The sequence below is a fragment of the Equus asinus genome, chromosome 10 (assembly GCF_041296235.1).
Source record: "Equus asinus isolate D_3611 breed Donkey chromosome 10, EquAss-T2T_v2, whole genome shotgun sequence".
Lineage (NCBI taxonomy): Eukaryota > Metazoa > Chordata > Mammalia > Perissodactyla > Equidae > Equus > Equus asinus.
The window spans coordinates 101,423,576-101,445,174 of NC_091799.1; the positions used below are offsets into that span (position 1 = coordinate 101,423,576).

General features: G+C 43.0%; 1 protein-coding gene across 4 annotated transcripts in view; it reads left to right on the forward strand.

Moving 5' to 3' along the window:
- SEMA5A (semaphorin 5A) overlaps window positions 1-21,599 on the forward strand; it is a 460,083-nt gene that overhangs the window by 310,330 nt on the left and 128,154 nt on the right. For all 4 annotated transcript variants that reach the window (XM_070519875.1, XM_070519877.1, XM_070519876.1 and 1 more), the window contains 3 exons: window positions 7,466-7,751; window positions 12,685-12,820; window positions 19,625-19,829. In XM_070519875.1, the coding sequence (XP_070375976.1) occupies window positions 7,466-7,751; window positions 12,685-12,820; window positions 19,625-19,829 (627 nt within the window). The remainder of the gene's footprint in view (window positions 1-7,465; window positions 7,752-12,684; window positions 12,821-19,624; window positions 19,830-21,599) is intronic.

The window sequence follows — 21,599 nt, forward strand, 5'->3', positions numbered from 1 at the left end:
ACCACTCAGGAAAACAGTTCAGTCTAGAGGTCATAAGCAGTTTCCTTGTGACAGTTGTGGGTCCCTCCTGACACCCTGCTGTGATTATGAACATCGGTCCCTTTCTTTCTCAAAAATGTTCCAGTTTGGACCATAAATCATATTCTCATCCTGTTTACCAGATACCCAGTTCTATGTATTTCAGTAAATATGTCTCCATATTATTCTATTAAACTTTGTGCTTTCCCTCCGTTGATGACCCCTCACATTTTTTTCGTTCACTGCTACGTACTAGATAGTTCACTCTACGGTGTTCTCATCTTTGTTTTTGACCTGGCCAAGCTCAGCTCAAGAGACAAAGACCAAGCCATCATACAAGTTTACTTATTCTAACTGCATAATATGTAGCTCCATATCCCCTTTCAGTTAAATCTTACATGTTTTCCCCTTAGTCTTTAGAAATATTTTATAGCCATCAAAATGCTCCTAAGATCTTTGAATTCAAGTTAATATTCCAATTAAAAAACTCCTAAGTATTGATATATGGTTCTGCATTCTCAATTATTAATTCTTAAAAGAAGGCAACCTATACATTTAAAATATAAACAGGAAAAAATGAACATGGAAAATAGAAATTTTCTGTTTTGAAAATGCTGAGAAAACCATAGACATGAAATTACTTATAACTGAGCCGAAGGATGTGTGAATTGAGCGAATCTTCAAAGCACAAAGCACAGTGGAAAAGACTGCTGGAGGCTTTGTGCTTGGAGTGGAAAGAGAGAGCAGAGACAACGATGTCTTTGTCACTTTCAGCTCAAACATTTAGTTAGAACAGTTAAAACCATTAGCTAGAATGTTAACGAAGCTCTTATTGACAGAAAGGGATGGAGGAGCCTAGGTGCGAGTTGTGGGGCTTGTAGGGCACATGCTAATGTGGAGGTGACAGTTCTCATTTAGGGAGACAGGACATGTCCCCATGGTACAAGTTGCTCCTACATGAATCAGCAAATCCATGTAAAGACGGTATTTTCAACAGGTCACATTCCCCTAGAAGGAGGAAGAAATTAAGTTGGCTAGAACCATGTTTCAGGTCCTATCAGGAATGTTTTAGCCATGGCTTTTTTTCTGTGAAAAAAGGACCTGGGATCCAAGACTCACATTACTGTGGTGCCAGTGACCACTAAGGATACACTTGGGGCCACCCCCCCTCACCCCCACCTTTACCTGACCACTGCCGCCACCACACCCACAGGAATTTGGATCATCAGCTTTTCTTTAAAACTCTTCGGTTCCTCTCCAGTGGCAGTAGAAATCCAGACCCCTCACTATGGGTGACTGGCCGGGCCTGGCCTTCTACCTCTTGTCCCATTGGTCCCTTCTACGTTGACTGTAGCTTCATTCCACTCCAGGCCACCCTTTGGTCTTCTCTCAGCCTACTCTCTCTCCTGTTCTTGGCCCGGTGACCCATTCCCAACCTCACATCTGCCTGTCCCTGATGCCCTCCTTTCTCATTCTTGAGTTCACCTCACTGCCCTTGGCACTCACTGCCCTCATCATCATTGTGATTACTTGTCGCTCTGTGTTTTGTCTCCTCTCGCAGTCCTTGAGGGCGTGGGCTGTGTCTGTCAGTTTACCCCCGAATATGCAGTGCCCAGGAGAGTCCTCACAGGAGGTGGTCAGGGAGTCCCTGAAGATGGAGGATGGCTCTGACTGGCATTCAGGGCTCCATCGATAGCACAGCCCCTCCATCGTGTTTGGTTCCAGATCCGTTGAAAGGAACACACACCCTAATTTGATATACACAATGCAAAGTTAATGAATAAGCTTGGTAATTAAATACCTAGGAGGTTTACCAATGTGTGTGTTTATTCTAATTTGTATGTTTATGTATATATTCATTACTAATATATATTCATTTACGTACTTAAATAGTGATCTGTATTTTGATGATTAGCAACAAAGTGCTAAGAACTTGACGTGGGTTGCCTTCGATTCTCACAATGATATGCCTATTGGGCATTATTATCACCTTTCTAAGACAGAGGAATCTGAGAATGAATGCTGTTAGAGGACTTGAGTAAGTTTATACAGCCAGTAGGTGGAAGTATTGAGCCATATATACATACACCTCAATACTATATGTATGTATGTATGTGACACACACACACAAGCAAACGTGTATATCCATCCATCCATCCATCTATCTATATCTATCTATCTATCTATCTATATCTATATCTATATCTATATCTATATCTATATCTATATCTATATCTATCTATCTTTTACTAGAAATCTTAGGAAATAACTTTATTACATCAGCGGCTTTTAAACCACATTTTACTTTATTTAATTTAATTTTAGTTCAATTGTCCAGTCTTAATAAACACCTAGATGAAATTAGATTTACTTTGAAAGCTGCCACAGCACATTTTCATGTCACTGTGACAAGGGAAACCATGTGCACAGTAAGAGAGAGTCTGAAATCTAGTAATATATATGGAAATGGTTTTGATAATGACTGACACCAACAAATTAGGGAACAGAAAACCCCTGGCTTGCTATGTGTCACATCTAAAGATTGTTTCTATTAACGCCTCTTCTTTTGTGGGATAGCTTGCTATTTTCAAAACTTAGCGTGGCTGTCTTTATGTTCCTCAAATTCTGATTACGTTTAAGCTTAATATATGCATATTTGATTATTCATTATTATTATGTGGAGCTCTACTAAATATAAATTATTGAAAGGGAAATCAAGAGTAAATCATAAAATAATAATTACAGCCACCATTTATTGGCATCTACTATGTACTTACTCTTTAATCCTTACAAGAGGGTAGGTCTTTTGTGCCCTGAATTCTCATACAGAATGAAGGAGCATTCCAGGTGTCAGTGGTCCAGCCCAGCTGGGCTGGGCAGAGCCACAACCCACACAGGCTCCATGCCCAGTCATTGTGTAGCCTGCCTTTAGCAAGTGTATCACAAGGTGGCTTTTGATTGCAAAAGAATTTATGGTAGAGTTTGATTCTAGTAAGATTTTTGTAGAGTTGGAAAATTGGAATTCCATTCTGTCTTTAATATCCATTCTCATGAAGTTAGATATTTATATATCAAGAGCCTATCAGTAATCTGATCAGTCATCAGTTGAACCATTTTAACACAGAGCACCTCCAGACTGATGTGGTAGGAACGGAATAGAAAGAATATAGAATGGAAAGATCCATTTGGATGTTCAGCATTTAATTTTACCTGGTCAAAATCTTCTCAAAATTTTTGATGCACTTGATGCTTCTGTTCTCATTACTCACGTTCATTTATATTGTGGGTCTCTTCTCAGTACTCCCATCTGCATGGTCACTATTATGTAAGGAAAGGTGTAGAATGAAATTTCTTATATTATGAAACATAATTCTTATAGCATGACATACTTTGTAGAGCATTCTGTAATCCATAACTCAATATGTTTTACAAACATGGGAAAAAACAGTTTCCCCGTGTATATATTTACACATAAGCTGACATATCCTCATGTCTGCTTTTATTTTGAATGAGTTAGCAGCACCCCTTCTATTTGTTTGTACCTCTAATAATAATAAGGAAGTTATTCTCTCTCTCATGCATTCACATCCATTGTAGACAAGAAGACAATGCCTGATTTATGACTTGTTCAATTCACTCAGAAGTGACACATACTAGTTTGTAGAGAATTGCATTTTAACAAGAGACAGAACTTACATAATGGAAGGAAAACAATATGTACCTCATTATGCTGCCTGGTGAAATTCAAACATCCCCTACCTCCAGATTTATATCTATAAATGCAAGTGATATTTGGCTGTCTGTTTCACAATTATTCCTGCTTTTTTTACTATCTTTGGAAAGAGAACAGGATGCTGGCTGAGTTTCAAAAGGCTCTGCTTTCCAAGAAATGGAGCTTCCTGATTTTACAGCAGGTCACCCAGTCAGGGACCCATCATCGTCCTGAAGGACCACTGCAGGGCAGCAGGACATGCCTCCAAAGGTAGCTTAGCTCCCTGACCAAAACGACCTGTAAATGTGTGGGGAATTAAAGAACAACACATACGACACACTAAGCACCAATTCTTCCTTTGTTTTCTCACCAGGAAAAACTGTATTTGAGCATTTCTATCTAAAACACACTTTGTCACGCTACCGTAAAATTGGTTCAGGATGGTTTGAAGAGATGATGGAGCTTCTCTGGGCACAGAGGGAACTGTGGGCCAGTCTCTTTGGCATGACTCCATGTTCCCTTTACTTGAGAAATCCGAAGGGGAGATTGTTCAGTGGAATGGACAAGGAACATGGAATAGACACGCTAACAGCCACTCATTGGCACTCTGGGGCTATGGTGGGCGCCATGTGTAACATCATCTCTGGAGTTGGGGCAACAATATCCTTGTTTAATAAGCCCTTGGATTGTTGGCTCCTTCCTCCCACATTTTCTTCTTTCTGTGTCTTTCCTGATGTTTCTGATAGCTGCAGGGTAAACTTTCCTCTGGGCATTTGTCTTCCTCTCTTGTCCCTTCTGAAATCCTTCTCATCTCTCTCCTGAGCAAACCTGCTCATCACTTTGCTTTCTAAAGCATTGTCCAGAATTCCAGCTCCAGTTCTTGAATATTGTTAGTTCTCTTGCAGCCCATTAGGTTTTCAGTGTAGCGGAATGGTAAGTGTATAGGCTCCAAGGTCAGACTGTCTAGATTCAGGACAGAACCACCACCTGCCACACCCGCCATGGCTAGTTCTGTGAACTTGGACAGGTTACTAAGCCCCTGGGCTTTAGTGTCTTCATCTACCAAATGGGAATCACATGGCGCCTACCTCTGTGATTCTTGTGAGTTCAATGAGCATATGCACGTGAAGCACTGAGCCTGGAGCATGGCACAATAGCATTAGCACTCCACATATATTTTTTAATTATAGACCAATCTTCAGCTGGAAGAAACCATGACAGATCTTTTTACTTGGAAACTTCTCACTTTCCTGCTTAAGACTTCCTACATACTAGAGATATTCACTATGTGGTTTTCATGCTGTTTGTCCCCAGGACAGCAGCAGAAGTAGGTGATTGTGAGAGTGCTTGATAAATCGGGACCCCGCCTCATACCTCATCCACCTGTGCTAGTAACCGTAGCCCCAGGCTAGACGCATCCAGTCCTGTGTGTTCTTTCTTTGTTTTCTCCATTTTAGGTAAGGTTTGTGGTTGATGATGAGGATGACGGTGATGATGATGGTTTTTCTTTGTGTTCAGTACAGTGATCAAACTGTAGTCTGGTATATGGGTTATATGAGCCTGGATGCAAGATCTGATCTGAAATGATTGAGCTTTCTGTTTACAATTAGACAGACAGGTGGATATTTTCTTTGGAAACCAAACCTAGTTTTATATTTGTTCCATGTCTTTGCTTTTGGGGTCTACTTCAGCAAGGAATTCTCTTTTGGAGACTCATAGTGAACACAGATTAAAAAATCCCCCCAATATTTTGCTTTATGTTCCAAAAGCACAAATCAGAGATGTGATCTCCTGTTTTTGTGAACATCTCTCTAGGATATTAAAGCATACTGTAGCATAAATATATCTAACTTCATCTCATACATTTTAATTCAATCCAAGTTTGTTTTTTTTAAATACCGTTTTTAGGTTAAAGCAAGCAATCAAACAGTATGACAGTTTATAAATTAAAATCAGTTCTTATTGAATTCTCTATCTATTACTTGATGTACTTAAATGACTTAAGAAAAATGTCATGAACTGAAGAGAAAAGCACATTATGTATACAACTTAGAATATTTATTACAGTTTTAGAATGTAAAGTTGAATTAAATTGAAACATTTGGTGGTGACATCAAATACATATGTTGATCGAAAACTGGCAACAGTCTTTCTGGACAGAAAAATAGAGTAGTTATTGCCGTGTCCATGTCAGCCCCTGAGTCAATGTCTACATTTCAGATCTTAGGAGAGCCTGTTGAGTGTCTTACTCTTCACATTAATGAGTCATCTTGTCACTAAACATATTTTTTTTTTAACTGTCCTGTCAATAGCATGTCTATTGGTTCAGTCTCATTGGATCTAGCAACTACAAGGCCAATTGAATTGCCCCCAGAAACTAACTGTCTTTGAAATGTGTCTTTGAGGATATGGTTGTTGTATGTATCTTTCCATTGATTTTAAGCACCAAAGCTCATTGCCATGTTATCCTAATTGCACCATAAAATTCAGACACTTGCTGATTGAATGGAAAGCTCTTAACAATAGAGAAAAGAATAAGAATCCAACCTGATTATTTGAGTTTTTATTTTTCTTACTTTTATTTTTTTTGAGGAAGATTAGCCCTGAGCTAACAACTGCCAGTCCTCTTTTTTGCTGAGGAAGCCTGGCCCTGAGCTAACTTCTGTGCCCATCTTCCTCTACTTTATATGTGGGACGCCTACCACAGCATGGCTTTTGCCAAGTGGTGCCATGTCTGCACCCGGGATCTGAACTGGGAAACCCTGGGCCGCCAAGAAGCGAACGTACGAACTTAACCACTGCGCCACCAGGCCGGGCCCTAGAGTTTTTAAAGACAAATATAAGGGCATATCTGTGTCTGAAAGGGTATCATCTCTATTATCAATGGACTCAAACAGAAAGTTACGGAGGTAACACTTTCAATGCTGTATATAAAATTCAGTTGACAATCTATAAAATTCCTAAACTCCTAATGAGCTTGGTGATTAAGTAATAGTTTTACCATAATTTTGTCATTTCTAAATCCCTATTTTTAAGCTAATTATGAGACCGGAAAGCTGCAAGGCAAGGGCTCCACCTCAGTACACTTCCCCTCTACATGGATTCCCCAGCAACCCAGAAATAAGACAATCAGGGTTGATCTTCACAGTTATATGGTCACCATAGAAACTGGAATTGCTAAAGCTAATTCATGACACTAACCTTATAGTTTCAGTTTTTGTTTCAGTTTTCACAAATGAAAAACATTTTTTATAGTCCTTACCAAAAGCACATAATTATGTCAAAATCATACTCATGTTTATAAGTAAAATCAAAGAATTTTGCTGTCTTCTACACAAACAAACATGCTATACTCTGGATACATTTCATGTTTGTCATCTCATTCTTTCCCTCTCTTTCTGAAGGTTGTGTAAGAATATACAAAAAAAAGTAACACATACGGCTTTGAAGTGTTCTGCTGCCCATTTTTGATCGTGTAAATGCTATGTAACTTGAGTGCTGCGTCATTAACTCGTGTGGAGTCATGCTGGCAATTTCCCGGCATTTAGAACTGGTGTCCTGAGTTCTACCCAGGAGCCTAGATTGTTAAGCTGCTCATAGCACCTCCCCGTCTCCTAAATGAACCAGGCGTTGTCTACGCAAAACAGTGTCTCCTTGGAAGAAATTCTGAGCAGGAAAAACACAAACAAATATCATATGAATGTTGAGACTTTTCTTCTTTCCTATTGTTTGCAGAACCGAACTTCGTGTCATCTTACGACATCGGGAATTTCACCTACTTCTTTTTTCGAGAAAATGCCGTGGAGCATGACTGTGGGAAAACCGTGTTCTCCCGAGCGGCCCGGGTCTGCAAGAATGACATCGGGGGGCGGTTCCTGCTGGAGGACACCTGGACCACATTCATGAAGGCCCGCCTGAACTGCTCGCGCCCCGGGGAGGTGCCGTTTTACTACAACGAGCTGCAGAGCACCTTCTTCCTGCCCGAGCTCGATCTGATCTACGGCATCTTTACCACCAACGTGTACGTAACCGGAAGTCATTTCTTCCCCTGAAATTCTACTCCTTCTGAATGAATCTGTTGTTCCTTGACCTTAGAGGTTTAAAAGTTGCTTTAAAGGAAATCATTCTTATTTTCCTGGGCTGGCAGCCAAAAATATTTTTGAATATGAATTAAATGTTATGCAAAGTTACGTGATTTCTGAGACTGGTGTTAGAGAAATAAAGCTAAACAAAAACGTTTTGATCTATCCTTCTGTAATAGTGGTATCACATTATTCTTCTATAAAGGTCCCCTTCCTGATTTGCCAGTGTGTTCTGGGGGCTTTCTGAAATGCTGGTACAAATTAGATGTCTTTTTTTTCTGTACACAAGTAAGTCATGCATTTGTGCATAATGAAAGCAGTGTTTTCTGGAAAGTCTGATCTTTAAGATAATGTAATTCTTGCCTGAACCTTGCTCGTATATGAAATGCACATTCTCGTTTTTCCAAAGCTTGCATTTTAAACCATTGTTCTAGAAAATGGCTCACTTACGCCTGCTTTTCTAAAAGGATGATTATAATTTTAAAACATTTCTGAAAAAAATTATCATCTTTTTTCTTGTGAGGAGATACTCCTAGCTTCAGAACGGACGATGTTTGGGCTAGGTGCAGCAAGCACGTCTCCTCACCTTTCGTTCACTCTCAGTCTGGTGGAGTATAGCTCGGCCCCACGGTTTCCCATCTTAGCCTGTTTGTGGTGATAAGACTCAGCAAGATCGCAGCCCACCCCCAGCAATTAAAGGTCGCTTGAGACTCTGAGGCTCTGGGCTCCACTTTCCTCAGCACTGGCAGAGGTGGTGATCACTCTGCAGGGGGGTTCTGGTTGGGATCACCTTTGAAATCTCTAATCTGGTGACCTAACAGTTTAGACAAAAGCCAAATATTTCCGTCCAGAATAAACGATCCAAGGGGCCAGCCCGGTGGCGCAGTGGTTAAGTTCACACATTCTGATTCGGCGATCCAGGGTTTGCCAGTTCGGATCCTGGTTGCAGACCTACACACCACTTGTCAAGCCATACTGTGGCGGGCCTCCCACATAAAATAGAGGAAGATGGGCAAGGATGTCAACTCAGGGCCAGTCTTCTTCAGCAGAAAGAGGAGGATTGGCAGCAGATGTCAGCTCAGGGCTAATCTAATCTTCCTCAAAAAAAAAAAAACAAAAAAACCAGAATAAAGGATCTGAATCAGGATAAGCTGAAAGTGGAAAGTGCTGACAGATGGGGTAGGATGACCAAGCATCCTGGTTTTCCTGGGATTGTCCCAGTTTTAGCGTTGACGACAGCTCTGCATCCCAAGAACCTCTCAGTCCTGGAGGAACAGGAACAGCCAGTCTCCCTATGATGTCCGCTGTGCGCCCTAAGACTGTTTAACTTCCTCTTTCATCTTTTCTGCATTAGTAGCCTGCCCATGAATTGCGTTTTTAAAGAGTCACTTTATCTACAACTGACTTGCCTGTCAATCTTTCTCTTCCGCTCTTTCCACGGCTGAACTTCAGTGTGAGTAGTCGCTTGATGATAACGTTTACTCCATGAAGAGTCTTCTTTCTGACATGAAGTTAGAAAAGCAAGACTAAAATGGATGACTCCCCACCCACCCCCGCCCCACCAGGACCATCTTTATTGTTGTAAATCTAGTTTTCAACCCCAGAGGTTATTTTCTCTCCTTGATAACTTTCTTTTAAAAAATCAATTTATAGTTTCTGAAGTTGATTTGCTTTCCAAAACCTTGTTTAAGAGACAGTGTAGGCCGCACAAGATGAATGTTCGGTTGCTCAGTTGTCATCAATTTTACACACAATAGGAGCCTGGCTTACTTAGCTATTCATTCCCTTGAATCTGGGCAAAAATGAGCAATTTAAAAAGTTATGTAAGTACCGTGTCTCAGCCATTCTGAGATGGTAAATGGTCAGTTTAGATACTTGAAAAAATAAGTTGCAAACTCTGCCAGACTGTGTGTTTAGTGTCACACATGTCCATCGTGTTGGAAATCACCCAGTATGTAGCATCTATACTGGCAGAGGTAGAATCGCCAGATATTCCCTTTTTCTCTCAAGTACTTACTCTCACTAGGTCTTGGAAGTGAATTTCTGATGCATCCATCTTTAATCCCACTATATGTCCCACCTCTCCTCCCTTTCGTGTCTCGTGTCCCACTCTTGATCTTACATTCTCAGCAGATAACCACGTTCTTCACAAGACTTGCTCCAAACTGAAAGGAAATGAAGGTCAGAGGTGGCCAGTTATTTTCTATCTCAGAATTAGAGGGCTCTAAAATGCGGTGGCTCAGCTTTCTGGTACCTTTGCTCGCAGTTTCGATTGACCTCTGTACATTGGTCAAGGTCTCTCAGCACTGGGAAAGGGGGGTAAAGGTCACTATTCCAGCTCATTCTGTCCCTAGGACTGTGGTTTTCTCAACGCCTTGGGCATGAGTTGGGCTGCAGGAAGCAGTGGACCAGAGCAACGGAGGCTCTGAAGGGTTTGCCTTTTTTCCCAAATATGTAAGAATGGTGGCTCCCAGAGAGTAAAGTTGTGAGGGTGGAGTGGGAAAGGGGGAGGGTTTTGATTTCTCTTCCCTCCTTCAGAGATGAAGAGCTCGGAGGAACTTCTCTGCTTTTCTACCCGTGGCTTCCAGGAGACTGAGGAAGCAAACTTTAAGTTCCCCTGTTGTTGGGACTCACCAAGTGGGGACCCCTCCTCCACTTTTACTCACCTGGGCTCTGGAAAAGTTAGGAAGTAATGCGGAGCATTAAATGAAGGCCACGTTATTACCTTGATTGAGGCCAGGTTGGAAGGCATGGTTGAAGGTCTCTTAGCCAAATGGGCATATTTGACCATTTGGCATATTACTGACCCCAGCTCTAAGCAGACTCAGCCATAGGTCACAATAGTCTAGACCTGGCCTCACCTGCCTGCAGGGACAGTGGGGAGGAAGTAAATATGGGATTCTGGCAGGCGGGCCCATCCCAAGAAGAGGAGGGGAAGGGCCACAGCGGAGTCCCCAGGGCCCGCCTCCCTACTCCTTTCACATCACAGCAAGTAAAAGGGCAGAGAGAGGACAGGAGGGCGGGGTGTGTGTGTGTATGTGTGTACACACATATATGCTGCACCAGCGGTACTCTGCTCACCCAACGCCTGTCTGCGGTGCTCAGACTGGCAGCCAGTGGGGCATCCAGGGATCTCTGGGCTGACAGCAGAATCGCAGGGCAGACCCACTCAGAGCGAGTGAACGCAGGGACCAGGGGAATGGGCTGCCAGCAGGAGGAGAATAAGTTTCTGCCCTTCCTGGAAAGTCGCATAGCAGTGAGGTCCAGGGCAAAACTCTGGGGCCCTGTGAAGAGCAGGTGCAAATCCTTTACTTCCCCTCAGCCTGGGACTTCGGGTAAGTAAGCTCCCTGTGCCTTCGCTCATCTGTGACATCAGGCTGAGGAATAAGATGGTCCCCATAAAGTGCTTATCAGGGGCTTCAGAGGAGAGCGTAATTATTAACGCTCCGCCTTGACTGTGCCTGGGGAGAGCCCTCCTGTTTGTCTGGTCACTCCTGCTCTAAAGTATTGGTTCTCCTGCTCTTACTAAAGCCCAGTCATGTGTTAAAGGCTGCTTCTTCCCTGCATTTTTTGACAAATTCCCATGTGCTTCTTTTCCGAGGGCAATGAGAAGAAGAGTAACAGCATCAATATGAATGACTCCTGTTTAACCTCTGTCATGTCATCCGCCCGCAGTGGGGGTGCGCATGCTTCCTTCCAGACTCTCTTCTTTGTTCCAGAGGGCACGCCCCCTGCCCTCAAGGCTCTCGCCTTCCCCTGGAGGTGTTTTAATACTGTCCACTTCATGCAGACCTCAAACAAAGGATTCAAAATCCTGCTCTTTGGAGCCAAACTGCCTGGGTTCAAGTCCACCTCTGCCATTTAGTAGCTGGATGACTTTGGGTGGGTGTCTTGACTTCACTGTGCCCCATTCTCCTTATCAGTGAATTTCCCTTACCTTATGAAGATTAAATGAACTGCAATTTGTAAAGCCTTTGGGATGATGTCTGCATCTACTCAGTGTTTGTCAACTAAACCAAGTGTAAGGTAGATGTTTCCATTTTGGAGTTTCTGTGACTTTTCCTTTGAGTCAGGAAAAACAATTGATAAGTGGACACAATATTGGCTAAGATCATTAATATGGAATTTTAAAAACAGAGCTGAGCTCAAAATGCCGATTTATTTAACCAAAACATACTTTACTGTTTCCACGTGGTGAACTTCCGAGAGCCTGTGGTTTCCAACTCTCTGTGGAGCCCGCATTCTAATTAAGGCTTCGAGATTCCCCATGTCCACGCTGTGTCAGACTTTTCTCTCTGACCCTTTGAATTTAAAATGCTTGCTAAATTAAAAAGATATATGAAGGTCTCTGACAGCCACTTTTTGCAAAATGCTTTTAGTTGATTATGTTTTAAAGGATTACAAATAAACACAAATATCTGGGGATTTGAAAAAAAAGAAGATTGCCTGCTGACAGCTAAGGAACCAGATGAATGAGTGGGAAGGGAGCCATGCTGGCCTGATAGGTGGCTCCATCCACTGGAGGAGAAAGGCTTTTTCCTCCAGAATTTAAAAGGCGAAACATGCAGCTCTTCAGCGTCCTTTGTCACTTCTGTTTTGGCTGAGTGAATTAATTCCATCCAGCAGGATTACAAGTGTCATAACTGCTAAATATCCTTGTTTCTGCATTGAAGTATTTGTTCCTCCACAAGGAAACCACAGGGAACACCAGTCACTGCTCCAGCCTCATCCTTGTGGGGTGTTCAGGAGACTGTTCCTGAGGTCCTCTAGAAGGTGCTGCCACTGCACGGTGTCTGAGGGTGTGCAGGCAGGACAGTGGTCCCTGCTGGGCTCTCTGACCTGCTTTCTCCTTTCTCTTCCTTGGCTCCCCAGGAACAGCATCGCCGCCTCGGCCGTGTGCGTCTTCAACCTGAGTGCCATCTCGCAGGCCTTCAACGGGCCCTTCAAATACCAGGAGAACTCACGCTCCGCCTGGCTGCCCTATCCCAACCCCAACCCCAACTTCCAGGTAATTTCAGGGGGCTAAGGGTCATTCCCCCCAGAAAGCATGCGGAAACCTTGTGTAGATGGCTGGGACAGCTTAAACCCCTGGTATATACACAACGCAGCTGTGAGCCCCTGCCCGCCCTTGGACGGTCCCTCACTGGCTGGGCTCATGTAAATAGACCGAGGGCTTTTGTCAGCTGAGGCGCCCAGACTGAAAAAGGGCCTTTGTCAGCTGTGACGCCGGGGGCTGGACTGAGAAAGGCCAGCACAATGCAGCAGGTTGGGATTGCAAGCTTCAATTAGTACTAATGATGACGGCCTCTGTGTCCCAGAAGCTCTGATTTGTTAATGATGCTCTCATGAATGGGGTCCAGGATGCAGAGCAGTGGAGACGCACAAACACAATTAGAGCTTTAATTGCTGAATGTGGCGAGATTTCCTGTTGGGGCGAACGAGATGTGATTTGGGGGGAAAAGAAGAGAAGATGGAGGCCATTTATTTATAAATCACAAATTTACAGGCTGTCCAAGTTATAAGGGGCTCTGTACACCATCTCCCCTCATCTCCCCATGTTCAGAAGAAGCTGAGATCCGAAGAGATTAAGCGGTTTGCTCATGTTTGGTTGGTCAGCATCTGTATTCGTCTGCTTGGGCCGCCATAACAAATTACCACAGACTGGATGGCTTGAACAATAGACATTTATTTTCTCACTGTTCTGGAGGCTAGAATTCCAAGATCAAGGTTCTGGCCAATTCAGTTTCTGGTGAGAGCTCTCTTCCTTGCTTGTAGATGGCTACCTTCTCGCTTTCTCCAGTGTGGCTTTTTCTCAATGAGCATGGAGAGACACTTAATTCTAGGGGATCAGGGTGCCACCCCTGTGACTTCACTTAACCCTAATTACTTCCTTAGAGGCCTCATCTCTAAATATTACCGCATGGAGGGTGAGGGCTTCAACATAGGAATTTGGGGGAGACAAACATTCAGTCCACAATGGCAGGCTTCCCTTGAGGGCCTCTCTTCTGCTAGAATTTTCATAGGCTCATCTTCATCATCATCATCATGGGTGTAAATTTGAGTATGACCAAGTTCAAGCACTGTGCTCCCTGCTTCACATGCATCATGTTGCATGCTGCCACACTGCTGTGATCAGTCATGACTTTTCCACAGACAGAGAAGGGTGTTGAGTCTCAGGACTCATAATTGGGCCAAGGACACAGGCTGATTAGTGGCCAAGCTGGGATCCCAACCCCAGTCCTCAGATGCAAAGCTGCAACCTGTTCCAACTAAAGGACCATTAGTTATCATGAGTAATCTGTAGTAGAACTGGGTCCTGCATCCAGACCTCAAAATTCTGGTTGGCTTATCATCTGAATACATAAAAACTTTGACTTTTGAAAAAACTGGGAGTATGGAAAGCTTCAATTATTTTATGGTTTACTTGGAGTTTGGCAGGACCATTCAATTCTAATTGTTTTGAGAGGGTTTCTTGTCATTGTTATTGTTTTTTTAATTTTTGAAAGAGCATGGGACTGTGAATAAGATGGCTGATTTACACTGCTTTACCATTTACTGCTTTATTTGGGCAATTTATTTAGCATTTTCTATCATATTTTCATCAAAAAATGAGGAAGGAGGTATGTAAATGCACAGGACTATGTTAGAATAAATTCTGATAACAGTGATTAATGTGCCTTGTTTACTGTATAATGTATTTGATGAAGATGACCCTTAGGGACCATTTATTGAATGCCTTCTGGGTGTCACATTGGTGTAAATGCTTTATATGCTTTGTCTCCTTTTCATTCTCAGCAGCTCTGTAAGGTAGGCATCTTTATCCACACTGCAGAAGTCATGAAACCAATTGATCAGATTTGTATTTGTTATCTTGCTACTAAGAAAGTTCAGTACTGGACAAAGAAATTCACATTCTGGGTCAGGCAAGCTCACGGTTTAGTGGGAACCAAACATGAGGTGGTCATTTGTCCTGATGACGTGTATGGTTTATGTAATTATTAACTGAACACTGACTCTCTTTGCCCTTTTGTTGAGTTTCTGCCTCTAAATCCCACCCATGTCCCCGGATATTGGGGCAAAATGTAACTGTTATGAAGGCCTTTTGCAAAATCTTGAAGGCGAACTGTATCATTCCCTTTAAGAAAGTCCCTTGTAAAATCCTGAAGGTTAAAAAAAATTAACAAAAGGATGCTCTCTATACTTATAGTGTACTTTTAACATCTTGATGTTTCTTTTGCAAAAGTATTCATGATGAATGGTGACTTATAAATTCTGTGATGCCTTACCACCTCCAGGCAGTGGATAACTTTTAGTCCCTTTGTGTGGATGTATTTGCAGCACACAGCAAATTCCTTCATTTCCTAAGCTATGGCATCTGGTTTTATAATGCCGGTGTCACACTGAAGGGCTTACTCCTCTTTATGAGAAGGGAGTAAGTCCATGCAGTAAATGAAGCATGCAGAAATGTGGCGTGCATTTCAGACAGGAAGCTTGCTTAGTTGAGTTTGTCTTCTTTGCTAGAATTCAAGACTTGCGGGGAAGTGAAGTTATAGATTATGGTGATTCTTTGTATAACTGCTGGTACAAATATGTACCAAGTGCTTTCTTTTGGTTTACCATATTTGATAACCATGCTAGGGTAGGCATCCTTCCTGACATCCATAAGACCATCTAGACTGACATAGAGTGGGAATATGTTTTGGACTAAGGATCCTGCCGCTAGTTGTTTATAAAGGGCCTTATGTCTGCAATAACCAGCAGTGAGAAGTGGTTAGATTTTTTTTCACTCTTGTTTGCCTACTGACATTTGGAATTTTATGTAGCAATAATATATTAGAAACAGCTAATTAATTAGAAGAGCAGAAATGTGATGGAGGTTCAGGAAGAAGAATGGGTTAGGAGGGACAGGGCATAATTTTTCAAAATTTGATACAGAAATCCTAATTGAAAACAACAAAAAAACTATTTAGTATTTTTATCAGTTGCAATCTAGAAACCACTGTTGGTGGTGCTGTAATGTCTGTTCTGTTAGAGGCTGCAGTCCCCGAAGTTATCCAAACCTTGGGCCTCACTATAAAAAGCATCAGTCACTAATGGAAAACATCATCCAGACCCCATGGTGTAGCTGTGGTGGGACAGACTCCAGAATTTTCTGTGCAGTTTTGATTACCACCAATCAGAAATAAGAGAGCCAAAATGGAAAATAGACCCTCAGAAATGGTCAAGCAGATGAGGAGGGTGTTGTTGGAGGACCAAGTGAAGGGATGTGGCCATGTTCTCAGGACCTTTGATACACAGTGTTTGCAGCAAGATGAGAGGGAGCAAGGGAGCCAGTGGGCGAAGGGTACCATTAAAATCAGGCACTCTCAGCGTGAGGCGAGGTGATGTGGACTTGACTCCAAGCGCCTGGCGTGCTTGGCTGAGGAGATGGATCTCTTGTCCTTGAAACAAGTAAATAAACAAAAATGCAAGTATCATTGTATTGAAAAATTAGTGGAATTATTGGCCTTATTACTTTCAGAGATGTTAGCGAGACAACCCTTGTGAGTTGTAAGCCACATGAGGGCGATGACTGTGTTTTTACTATTTTATTGTTTTCTTCTTACACAGAGTCCCCAGGGTGCCACACACACACTGCGGGAGGCCAGTGTATAAGGCAGAGCTAGAGAATTGGCAGCCTGTTAGAGAGTTGGGTGGGTTAGTTATGATCCAATAAATATACACTATAAATTTAAATAGCTTTCAAAATATTTGAAAAAGAATCCTTGGATGAGATATTTATTATAGGCTGCAAACAAATGCCAAGATATAGTAGAGTATAGTTCAAAACCAGTTCTTGGCTAATGATTCTCTCACCACAGTTCCAGTGTGTAGGAGTTTCTTTCAGACCACTAGGCAAGCAATTCTCTGACGCCAGCTGGGTGTCCTACAATTCAACTCAATTCCTACACTATCTACCTGGAGACAGCAACAGATCCTATAGGTTAAGGGCTCTGTCCCACAAGACTGACCCCCGCCCCCTGCCAGACACCAATCACAAACCCAGGTTGTCACCTGTGCTTCTTACCAACTGGCTATAGATTGGAGGTTCCAATGACCTCCCCTCCTTAGGTTCCATTAATTTGCTCAGAACTCAGAAAGATTTTACTTACTAGATTATCAGTTTGTTATAGAAGGACATAACTCAGGAATAGCCAAATGGAAAAGATGCATAGGGCAAGGTATGGGGAAGGGGCATGGGGCTTCCATGCTCTCTCCAGGCATGGCACTCTCCCCAAATCTCCATGTCTTCACCAATCCGGAAGCTCTCTGAATCACATCCTTTTGGGTTTTTATGGAGGCTTCATTACATAGTCATGATTGATTAAATCGTTGCCCACTGGTGGCTGAACTCAATCTCCGGCCCCTCTCCCCTCCCCAGATGTGGAGGTTGAGAGGTACTGAAAGTTCCAACCCTCTAATGCTATGATTGGGTCTCCTGGCAACCAGCTTCCATCCCTAAGTGTGGTCCAAAAGTCACCTCATTGACATAATATAGAACACCTTTATTGCTGTCATCACTTAGGAAATTCCCATAATTTTAGGAGCTCTGTGCCAGAAATGAGATGAAGACTAACTATATGTTTCTTATTACAAATCACAGTATGACAGTGGCAATTCAGGTCGGTGACTTGAATAAGATATTAGGTCCAGGAGTAAAATCTACAAAAGTGGTCAGTGGTCCTGCTATGCAGCTCCAGCCCTGAGGCCTCCCTGCTTTCCCAGATCTCCAGATTCCACAAAGGCAGCAAGGGCTCCTCAATTTTACTCATATTATGTCTCCAGATTTTTATGATGCCAATTTTTTAAAAAACGCTGTGTGTACAAAACAAAATCTGTGCACAAAACTTCCTCCCAGCAGGCAGATAGCTAATTGCCACTGGTGCCTTAAGTGCTGCCAATGATTTGAAGAAGACTAAAACATCAAACCCAAAGTCACTCTCAGAACTAGAGCTCACCTGGATAGACTTCAGATCTGGTAGAGCTCTTTCATTTTGTAACATGTTTGTTAACAGGCAATGTCCCTGTCCTCCAAGTGTTACCATTGAATACGATAATTATGTAAGGTCTCCTAGCACAGGCCCCCTGCCCCCAAAGCAACCGCTTGTGTATTCACCCCATTGATCCTTTCCTTCCTTTATTTGTTCATTTCCGTCTGGCTGCTGCCGCTCAATGGACCATGGAATTGCTGTCCTGCTCTAAGAGGAATGCTTTGACCATTTACCATTAGTTGAATGGCTTCTCTGTGCGAGGCACACTGTCTTGTTCCTTGGCATTTACAAGCACTTTCAATTAATTTACAAATGCTCCCCGCCGGTCATCTCAGTTGGTCTCACGACAGCCCTGTGAAGTGAGCAGAGAAGTATTTTTCTAGCCGCTTTACAGGTCAAGAGACAGAGGCGGAGAGGCAGTGCCTCACCTGAGACCGCGTGGCCCCTGAGTGATGGAGTGGAACCCTTCACTGGACCTCATGTGGTCCCATCACATGGCACAAGGGGTGGCCCTGCAAGGATATGACATTAGACTAGGAACTGGACCATACTTAAAATCCATTTCATTCCAAGATTCTCTAACTCTACCATTGGCCTATCGTTTTATGGCGCATGGGGCATTTTATCAAGTGCTACAAAAATATCATCTACTTTTAAAAAGCCATTTCCATCTTACACTTCTGCGCTTCTAACCTGTTATAACACCAAGTATTAGAAATGACATTTTATAAATGGTGGTTTCAGATGATGTGGACGGGGAAATTCATTTCCAGCAAACCTGCTTATATGGAGTTCTGCTGAGGATCCGCCTTTCTTGGTACCAAGATTTCAAGTGTATGAAAGAAACGAGAATGGCTGGTGGTAACTTTCTGATTCTGTGCTCTGCCCCAGGAAAGCTTTGTTTTATTTCCTCTTTTTACCTCATTTTTGCCAAAAACCCTCCTACACATAAAACCTGCCAGCCTCTCTGCGACACAGCTCTGAATTAATTCCCAGCAATTTCCGGGTCTAAGTTTTTCCTGAATGTGCCAGATTCATCTCTTGATGTTTCCTCTATCTGAAAATCTCTTTCCTTCTTTCTTCCTTCATAGACTTCTCTCTCCCCATCTCCCTCTGTTTCTCACTTCCTTTATCTCCTTATCCCTCTCTCTTCTTGCAAATTTACCACGTTATTTCTCAGATGGCTAGACTTTAAACAAAATTTTTGTTTCTTCCAGCTTGGAATAGAAACACAAGCAATAAGGTCAGCATGGTGCTTTTGTAGCCATGAGAATGATGTCAGAATAATGTTACATAAATTACAGATGAAAATGATGGCCTAGTTCTATCTCCAGGGAATCCATACGTTGCTTACAGAACCACTGTTCCAATAGGAAAATTAATAAGTCTATGTGGTGTATTTGATTGCTGCATTTTCAGTCTGGGCACCTGATTTATCAGACAGATATAATAGCGTACATTTAGCCAGACAGCTCCCAAGTGACTCAGCAGGTGATGAGGAGTTTTTATGCATATGCTGTTCAGATTAAAGTTAGCAATGACTCCTCCACTTTACCTTCCGATCGTTCATTTTATGGTAGAGCTGAGAGAGTCCCCAAATATGATGAGTTCAAATCTGAAATGAAAGGGACACTAGGAGGAGACTTTGAGGAAAATGGAGAAGTTGGCATGTTTGCACCTTTCAGGTACTCAGTTTCCAAGTGTGCCTCCGTCTGGGTGGCCAGGATCAGCTGTAGGTGCCCAGATGGCTGGTTCCATTAATGACCTGTGTTCCCTTGCAGTGCGGCACGGTGGACCAAGGTCTGTACGTGAACCTGACGGAAAGGAACCTGCAGGATGCTCAGAAGTTCATCCTGATGCATGAGGTGGTGCAGCCAGTGACTGCAGTGCCCTCCTTCATGGAGGACAGCAGCCGCTTTTCCCACCTGGCCGTCGACGTGGTGCAGGGCAGGGACGTGCTCGTCCACATCATCTATTTGGCCACAGGTAGGAATTCTCCTCTCCTTGAAGACTTTTCTACCATCTTCTGATTTGAGTTCTAAACATATTATTTCAATGTCAAGCTTTGGGTCTGTCTGCTTTCCTCACAAGAAGCAAAACCTGTGATGCCCCCTTATCATCATCATCCTCTCGGCTTCCTAGTGTAAATCTTAATTTCGCTCTCTCTTTTCACTACATTAGTCATAATTTTAATTGGAAAGACAATGCCTAGTTTCTTAACTATTGTTCCTTAACTGCTTATAACATAAATCTCTTCTTGGCAAGGCCATTTTAATTTGGAAATTTAAGACAGTGGAATTTGTGGGAGGACATTGCTGGGTGAAGTATTTTCCTGGGATTGCATAGTGATTTCTGATTGGTTCAAAAACAGTGCTCACAGCAAGATATTCCTGTTGTAGGATGGCACATAGAAGCATTCCAAAGAATATGTTTGGGGGCACAAATAACAAAACATTTTACAGAAAACATAGGCAACAATGTTTATCAAATTATCAGTGACAGCTAGACCTGTTCACTTTCCAAGTAACTCACGTATTGCAGGCACGTTCCATCTCAGTTTATGATACAGACAGTGAACGGTGCCTGAGGCCAGCCTCAGTGGCCCTCAGTTCACACACTTGCCCAGCTTTTTCTTGCCTTCAGGCCCTCCCCTATAGAGCTTCCTCACTGTGGAATCTGCCCCCATCCCCACATCTTCTGTCCAGTGTTCTGCATAATTGGCAGAATATTTCTCACAGAGTACGATTTCCATTCTTGTTGTTGTTGATAATGTATCTATCAGTTGGTTGATTTTATTTGTGACGTCACTAAGATTGATTGAATTGTTGCTATTTTGTGGTTCCTCTGAGCACTGATGAGTAAGATGGTGGACAGACTGGCAGCATCCTGCTCCCCTGGAGCTTCAGATAATAAACCACCCACTGAGGAAAACGTGAGAGAGGTGATGACCAGCTACACAGTGGATGTGAGGAAACTGATGGGGTAGCGGGAGATAGGGAGGCTCCTGTTCTTGGCTGGTGAGGATCGGCCAGAGATGACATTTAAGCTAAGAGCTGACTGGGGAGGAAGAACTGGCCATGCATGAGGAGGGAACAGTAAAGGGGCCAGATGCAGGAGCGGTCAGCTGTGGACAGTGCTGCCCTGTGGTCCAGTAAGGTAGGAACAGAGATGTGAACATCAGATTGGCAAATGGAAGCCGCTGGTATCCCTAAAGGCCAATCTGAGGGAAGAGTGGGGAGGACAAGGAGGGAGTTAGGTGGAAACAGCTACTGTGAGCCGGTCTTCCAGAAGCTGTTCTTTGAAGGGGCTAGAGCATGGGTGCATTAGCCTGAGGTGATGGGAGGTCAAGGAAGGGATTTTTGTTTGTTGTTTGTTTTAACAAAAGACATAGAATTACCATCGCGAGTGTCTGTCTTGCTCACTAGAGTGTAGGGAGGACATGTGTTTCTTTTTCTGCCATTTTTATCCTTAATGCCCCCCAGGGTGCCTGGCATGTGGTAGGTAGAGGAGTGAATGAACTGGACCTTCCCAAGAATTTTCCTACATAAATGTTCTGGTGATGCCACAGAGATTAGGGTCATCTTGGAATTCTAGGAGACAGTTGGGTTCCTCATCAGTACCTGGAGGGGGGATGGTAAAGGGGAGATGGGGCTGATCCTGAGCAGGTCTGGGCAGCTCAGTGCAGCACAGCCTGAGGCCTCAATCCGAGAATTCTGACCTATTCCACCACCAAAGCTATAGAAGGTGATGTTTGCT